At 33.0% G+C, this 8,115-nt stretch overlaps 1 protein-coding gene across 3 annotated transcripts; it reads left to right on the top strand.

Annotated features, from left to right (window-relative positions):
• Positions 1–2,089: 2,089 nt before the first annotated feature.
• On the top strand, positions 2,090–6,950 carry LOC107792787 (UDP-rhamnose/UDP-galactose transporter 6). 3 transcript variants are annotated; one of them, XM_016615023.2, is made up of 6 exons: positions 2,090–2,245; positions 3,421–3,659; positions 4,140–4,324; positions 4,407–4,607; positions 5,690–5,851; positions 6,471–6,950. In XM_016615023.2, exons 2-6 carry the CDS (start codon positions 3,530–3,532, stop codon positions 6,774–6,776), a joined length of 984 nt encoding a protein of 327 aa, XP_016470509.1. In that variant the 5' UTR covers positions 2,090–2,245; positions 3,421–3,529; the 3' UTR covers positions 6,777–6,950. The 3 variants fall into 3 exon arrangements, with proteins under 3 accessions (XP_016470509.1, XP_016470510.1, XP_016470511.1); XM_016615024.2 differs by having other exon boundaries at positions 2,202–2,424; XM_016615025.2 differs by lacking the exon at positions 2,090–2,245 and adding an exon at positions 2,252–2,416.
• The last annotated feature ends 1,165 nt before the right edge of the window (positions 6,951–8,115 follow it).

Raw genomic sequence — 8,115 nt, 5'->3', positions numbered from 1 at the left:
AGGCAAGTGTCGATCGATGCATCATGCTGTAATTCCTTGCTCCAATAAAAGGTGAATTTTCAGTAATTATTATCTAGATGTGTAATTTCCAGATGTGATATTTTTTGTACAAGACTATGATGTGAGCTGCTAATTATTCCTGTAGGCAAGTACATGATTTAATTGTTAGTAGATCTTATGCAATTTGAAAATTTTCTTTATTAGTTATTGTACATTTTAAATATTGAAAAGCACAAGAACATAGATCAAGATGTGTTGTAACCTGCTTAGTTATTGGTTAATGATATTGTTATGAGTACTTCTAATAAAGGAATTTGTTTCCCTAATTGTGACTTTTTGAGTTCATGGACATTTTGTTTTTAATGGACTTATAAGAAGTAAAACGGAACGACGGATCGGTTATTTCCTAACCTCAATAAGTGGGGAGGTGTCTCTTCAATGAGGAGATTTATATTTTGTTATTTAATTATTTAATGAGGTAAACAATTAAATTAAAAAAAATATCCAAAAACAGGAGAAAAAGATAAATGTAATTTGTAATTATTGAGAGGTGTCACAATAGTTTTATCAAGTACTTCATCCGTTCACTTTTAATTATTCCCTTTTGACTTTGTATTACCTCTAAAATTTTATATTTTACCCATAATAATGATAGCATTTCAGAAAGTCTTAGGAATATTTCGGATAGTGAATAGCTAATGATGAAGGTAAAACAGGAAAAAAAGAATGTCTTTCTCTTGATTTGTTAAAATAGACAGTAAAAATAAAAATATATTTTTAATATAGTAAAAAAGTAAAAGTGAACTAAGAGAGTAATATTTTTTATCTCACACCTCTTAGTCTCTTCTTAATAGCCATAACTCTCTTAGCATTTCATGTGTGTATCTTTCAAATATTTAATGTATAAGTTAATAACACCTTGTGGTGTTCAATTGTTTGTATACTTATATAAGTTCATTTTTAGTTATTCTCATAATACTTCTTTGTTGTTGAATTTCCATTACTCATATTCTTCTCCACGTTCATCTATAATTTTACTTTTTGACTTCGTTTCCTTCATAACTTTGGACTATCTCAAGTTTGTAAGATGACTCATAACATTTAAAATTCTTAATCATTTTATGAGGATAAAAATATAGGGGCTAGAGAAGATTGGTATTGTTAGAAGGGAGAATACAATTGAGGGAGTTCAGAAGATGGAAAAAATCTATATATAAATTATAACTGCAAGGAAAGACCAACAATCTTTATCTTAAGAAAATAAGAGATTCTTTCTTAAGAATTTCTTCGGTTATTATTCTAAACTTAGTGAAATATTGAGTGTTAGAGTAAACCAAAAAAAGTACTTTATTTATGATTTAATCTACTTATAAAATTAGTTTTTGTATGAATATACATAAAATTCATTATCCTATCTTGACCAATTTACAAAAAATACTGAGTATTTTACAGATTCTTTTTGTTGACCGCGCGAAGCGCGGACATCATCACTAGTTTTATAATAATTAAATGGGATCGTGTGCGATGCAATATTCAGTAACTAGTAGACCTAAAATTAATATCACCAAAATTTACATCTAGTCATCACACAATAGATGCGTCATCAATTCTCATAACCATCTCCCCCTCCCCCCTCCCCCACTTATCTACCTATAATATGTAACTCAATTTAATTGTTCACATTTGGAAATTTGGATTTGAATTTCCATTTTTTATTTTTATTTTATAACTCGAATAGTAAGAAGGAACATATTAAGAAGGCAAAATGAACCAAACAGTAACAATAGAGTTTTTCTTACAATTGACGTGATTCTAATTTTAACTAATTCATTTCTCTAATTCTCCTATAACAACAATAATAACCAATCAGTGAATTTTCACGACCGGTGAGAATAAGATATACACAGTCTTATTCCTATCCTGAAAGGTCGGAAGGTCAGATGATTTATAAAAATAGACCATCGACTTAAAAAAAAAAAAAAAAAAGTAATCACAATTCTAAGGCGTAATTGAAAAAATAAAAAATAACAAATCACATGGACCAATTTAGAATATAGTACATCCCACGACTCCCCACTCGCCACTACTCTCTCACTTCGTTAACATGTAACAAAACACAATATATGTCATACACTTAAATAGTTAATACAGTTGTGTTTCTTGAACTTGCACTTCTTATTTGTCAATTGTTGCTGACAAAAACAAGAAAAAGGGCCAATAAAAGCAGCATCTTCCCTCATACTCTGTAACTCTCTCTTCCTTCTTCTTCCCTTCAATATAATCCCTCCATTTTCATTTTCCTACATCTTACATTCACAATTCATAACTTTTTACAATCCAAATTTGTTCAATTTGTTTATACATACTAATAAAACCCAGCTCGTAAGTTAAGATCTGAATTCAATTCATCTGACGGGTCACTTGGTGGGTCAATCAGTTACTAGTTATTTATTTGGGGACCGGGGGGTGGGGTAGTGATGTTAATGGGTTGATTCTTGTAGATCTGTTGAATGATTTTGTGAGAATTTTATTGACTGAATGCTAATTGGGTGTTTTTTATTTAGATCTGAGAATGGAGTAGTGCAGGTCTTCTTTTATTTGAAGTAAAGTTCATGTTTTTTTCATATAAAAGTATGTGGATCTGCATTTGTGATTGATGCAAATGTTGCCATTCTAGTGATCTTGTGATTTTTATCTAATTTTTTACTGTGGTGTTGGATTTATACGGGTCGAAACGGAGTGGAATGGATATGAGGATTCATCTAGAGTTAATAATTTAAGTTATATACATTGTCAGTGTAAAGATTTTTTTACACTATCAGTAAATTTTAACCTGTGATAGAAGGGTAGTTACTATTTTTACTAGATTACCAATTAATGCTTGTGAAGAGATTTACTTGTAATTACCTAATAAGCGACCTAATTGTGTAAATATTTATTATATTGTTAGTGCATAGAACTTAAAACTTTATAGTTGATTCCAACTAGTTTGGGATTGAGTCATTGTTGTAATTATAGAGAGATTTAGTTAATTTAGGTCATTTGGGTTTTATCCTTGAGAATTCATTGATCTTTTCTGCAAAGCTGTGATTTTTACTAGCTGACACTGCTTTTCGACTAGAAAAATAGAAGTTTTAAAGAAAAGGAAAAAAGAAAAGAAAAGAATTTTGATTAATGAAGGTTACTGCTGCTGGAGTTTCAAAGCTTATTTTGGTACTTGATTATCCGAGGAATTGTTTCTTTCTTTAGTTGTTGTATTTCTTTTACCCTAATTTTGCTTTTATAGCTTATTAACCATTTCAATTATGGAAATGGTATTATTAACTCCACTTTCTTATTTATGTCTTTGGGTTATAGAAGGGAAGTGTTCTGTTTGCCTGATAAATTATGGATCATAATGTTTTCTTCTACGTATTTTAGGTGGGGAAGAGCAAATAGAAGATTTGGAAATTTTGATGTGGAAGTGTGAATGCTTCTTTTTGCTGCTTGGAGGGTAAAACTTGTTTCTCGCAGCAAAAGATAAAGGCAAATGGCTCCTGCAAGCAAGGCTGATAAGAAGGCTGCAGGTGATGTGGCTGCATGGATGTTCAATGTGGTCACTTCAGTTGGAATTATTATTGTCAACAAGGCCTTAATGGCTAACTATGGCTTTTTCTTTGGTAAATTTCTCCGCAATATTTGTCATTATTTCAGAACAGCATTCCTTATTAAATTATTTTTAAGATTCAAGCGGCATTGGTTTTTTAAATTATTTTTAATTTGAAGGATATAATGTCATGGAATGATGGAACATAATATGCATAAACTCTATGACCTATAGTGTGTTATAGCTAGACGTGTTTGTTCTTAAAAAAGAAAAGCAATGAAAACAAGTCTTATGGTACATTTGGCAAGAAGAGAAGTCAGAAGGGAAACGCATGCTTCTTTGAAATGAAACTCAAAATTTACATATACTTAGCAGATATACATTAAGAAGAGACTAAGAGAAACTTGAACCTAAGAGAGTTTTGCTGTAAGAGCGTTAAAACTTATACAAGTTTCTTTGCTTGGTGAAGATGAAGATTTAAAATTACTATACATTCTTTTCAGTCTTTTTGTGATATCGTTGTTCTAGCTTTTGATTACGACAATCTTTGCAGCAACAACATTAACCGGGATGCATTTTGCCACAACCACCTTGATGACTATTGTTCTTAGGTGGCTCGGGTACATCCAAGCTTCTCATTTACCCCTTCCAGATCTTCTAAAATTTGTACTGTTTGCAAACTTCTCTATCGTTGGGATGAACATCAGTTTAATGTGGAACTCGGTGGGATTCTACCAGGTAATTCTATGCTCAACACATTGACCCTGCTCTTCTGATTCTATTGAGGAAATCAAATACTAATCTCCATTATCACTCTCAGATTGCAAAGTTGAGTATGATCCCTGTGTCCTGCTTACTAGAAGTTGCCTTTGACAAGATCCGTTATTCAAGGGACACAAAGCTGAGTATTGTCGTGGTACTCCTAGGTGTTGCTGTGTGCACAGTCACTGATGTGAGTGTTAATACCAAAGGCTTCATTGCTGCCTTTGTAGCTGTATGGAGCACTGCACTGCAACAGTATGTAAGTTGTCTCGGCAATTAAATATCTTATCTCATCTTGAAAAGCTTGATTGAATCATTTAACCAATACACCAAAACACGAAGGGAATAGATGCACCATCAATAAGGTGTCATTTGATTACCGGACTAGTAATGCAGGTATTATGGCCCAAGGGGTCGGTTGAGTGTTTGGGGTATAAGAGTACCAATCCGGAGATCCTTGGTACAAATCCAGTTATAAAGCTTAGTATGAGCAAATGTATTCTAGTCTTAGCGCACAGGTTTACCCAGAAATATACTTGTGGTCGTACCAGGTAGCTTAGTGGATTAATCGAGTTGCATGCAAGTTGGGTTTGATGCAACTGTCATAAAAAAGTTGCTATACATGGATTATAATCTAAAAGATGCATGCAGTATTAATAATACATACCAAATTCAAGATTAGCTTTAACTTGTTAAAACTTTTAGTTTAAAAGCGTTAAAAATTATGTAAAAATTCTTACTATAGAATGTTAACATTATTTTTGTTTTTTTTATAGAAAAGAATTTATTCTTATTTACGAAAATAAGTCCCCTACATTGAAGGCATTTTTGTGTTTAGGTGCTCTTATCGATGTATTGTTTCTGCATGTACTTTATTCTACATTATATCCCTTTTTCTGAGATGAAAGAAAAGGATATAAAACATAAATGAGCTCCTGCATAAGATATGCAGGTATTACTTATGATTAGTTGTATATCGGAAACCAAAGGTTGTATCAGCAACGCAGAGTTGTATTCGTGATCTAGAGTTTTATATGGGAAATCACACTCTACGCTAGTCAGTTTTTTTCCCGTTCCTTAGATAAGTAAAATCAGACGTATTATTAATGCAAAGTTCGTACGGAAATCAAACAAGACCTAAGCCTCTTTTATTATAAGAGAAATGGAAAACTTGTTTTATGGGTAATTGTATAAAACTGTCACTTCTATACTTCACTTAGATTTGAAAATAATATTCTATACGCAATTCTTAGTCTTTCTATTTTTTCGAAGCTCTTCTATTTTTGAATGTAATGGCACTTGGTTAAAAACTGAATTTTGCACTTGGTTTTGTGTTTGCAGTATGTTCATTACCTTCAAAGGAAATACTCCCTTAGTTCTTTCAATCTGCTGGGACATACTGCACCAGTTCAGGCTGCAAGTTTGCTGATATTAGGCCCGCTTGTGGATTATTGGTTGACGAACAAGAGGATTGATCACTTTGCCTTCAATTTTCCATCTTTGGTTAGTACTCTGCTCTCTGTCATGGATTGCTGTTGATTTTTTAGTTCTTCAGGAAAAAAATGGTAGTGAAAGGTGATTCTTATGTTGGTGGGAATGCGCTCTGAAATATTTCTTACTTGTAATCCTTGGATTTGATGCAATTTGAAAGCTTGAGAAGTCTTAGGTCTATGTTTTTCTTGTCTGATACATCAATCTATATTTTTGTTATTTTCCTTGGTAAATTAGTTATAAACCTGCAATAATGATGAACTACAACTTCAGGATGTATCTGTTTGATGTTAATTGCTGTATGAGCTGGCTTCATTTAAACTAAAAAAAACAAACTAGAACAGGTTTCAGTTTTTGCTAGATACAGAAAAATGTTCATCTCATTCCTAACTTGCTTTACTCTGTTGACTTCTCTTCTCAAGAGAGTAGGGATTTAGTGCTCACCGATGTATGTTTAACACACATTTCATGCGATCACAGCATTACAGTTCATTTTTGCCATCTCTCTGATATGAACAATATTCTGTATGCTTGTTGATGCATGCACCTTTTATTCTATTAAACAAAGATGAGAGATTTGTACAAAGATGAGAGATTTGTAGCTGTCCCTTACACTTTTCTTTTTCTGCAGGTGTTCATAATTCTTTCATGCACTATAGCTGTGGGCACTAATCTCAGTCAGTTCATATGCATTGGCAGATTTACTGCCGTTTCATTCCAAGTTATCGGCCATATGAAAACGATCCTTGTTTTGATACTGGGATTTTTGTTTTTCGGGAAAGAAGGTCTAAACATACAAGTTGTAGTTGGCATGATTATAGCAGTTTTTGGAATGATCTGGTATGGCAATGCCTCATCTAAACCTGGTGGCAAAGAGCGTCGTAGCCATTCAATTAAGCATGGATCAGATTCTTCACAAGTTGATGATAAGGTGTAATATTCTCTAGCATTGGAGCTGAAACAGAAGATATAGCAAATACCAGGATTTTTTAGTCAGCTGACTCTAGATACACCTCCCGAAATCGATCAAATTAGATTCTCCTTAATGTTATAAATCTTCTTTTTACTACTATAATATTAACATCAGGCAGAAGGGATTGAGACTTCAGTATAGAGCGTGGTTTCTGTCATTCTTTTGTGTTCCGTCATCATAATTTATATGCTGATAAACAAAAAAATTGCCTGCATTTCTTTCTCCTAAGCAGTCTGAGTTACTTATCGGGAAAATTTTGCGTGCAAACACATTATAAATCTCTAATTCATGTTGCACCAACAGTCTAGTTCTATTCCTCCTTCCATTAGTGCCACAACTCTCCACATTGTTGTAATTGTGATTGGCAGACAAAAGCAATCTTTTTGACTTTTTTGTTGAAACCTTCACAGATATGTAAAATCTTTCATCATACATGGAGGGGTTGATTTTATGGGTCACTCAACTTTCACCTTATTACACTCAAGTGACTAAATTATATTTTATAACAAGAAAATCACTCAAATTTACGTAACTATCATGAGAGTCACTAAACTTTTTTTTTTTTTTTGGTAACCAAAATGATCCTCTGGTTACTAAAAAAGTGTTTAGTGACTTGTTGTGATTCTTAGGCAAAGTTGAATGATTTTTATGTTAAAAAAAAATAGTTTAATATTTTTGGTGCAATAAAAATAAAAGTTTGAATTACCATCTACAATTTCAACCCTACGTGGGATATCGTCTAGAAAATGATACCATAAGACCTAACTAATGGAGAAAAATAACAAGTTTTGGCCTTTTAACTTTTGACCTTTGAAATGGGCAAAACCTATCCCAAAGGTTCAAAGTTCAAATCATAGACCCGGAGCCTTCCCAGTCTAGTATGCCTGTTTTAAGGTTCGAGATTAGATGTAGGAATGATAGCTTGACAATAGGCCCCAAAGTAATAGCCATGTGGCTAAATCATAGGTGTAACAACGTGGAGATCCCAACTTTAAATGTCAGCTACAATATTTGGTGCGAGTCCATCCCTTCCAACCTTGGTGGATTAATCGAGGTACAAATAAACTAGTCCGAACACCACTCTTATATACATATACACACACGCACATAATAAAAGATTGCTTGACATTAGCCATATAACTTGTATTTTGTGTAATCATACACCTTATTTGCGCCTCCTACGCCATCTAACAATGAAAGAAGGTGACACCCACAAAAACATGTTGATCTGCTAAACTGCCACCATTGAGTTGGCATAAAAGTTAATCCCTTTTCCTTGCTATGAGCGGATTGCGAGGCCATT

The sequence above is a fragment of the Nicotiana tabacum genome, chromosome 15 (assembly GCF_000715075.1).
Source record: "Nicotiana tabacum cultivar K326 chromosome 15, ASM71507v2, whole genome shotgun sequence".
Lineage (NCBI taxonomy): Eukaryota > Viridiplantae > Streptophyta > Magnoliopsida > Solanales > Solanaceae > Nicotiana > Nicotiana tabacum.
This window is presented reverse-complemented; position numbering and strand designations above follow the sequence as displayed.

Bases quoted from the DNA above. Each gene is read 5' to 3' on its own strand.
- LOC107792787 (XM_016615023.2), top strand. From the start codon at position 3,530: ATGGCTCCTGCAAGCAAGGCTGATAAGAAGGCTGCAGGTGATGTGGCT. The intron at 4,608-5,689 runs GTAAGTTGTCTC...TTGTGTTTGCAG, and splicing joins GCACTGCACTGCAACAGTAT to TATGTTCATTACCTTCAAAG. The intron at 5,852-6,470 runs GTTAGTACTCTG...CTTTTTCTGCAG, and splicing joins CCTTCAATTTTCCATCTTTG to GTGTTCATAATTCTTTCATG.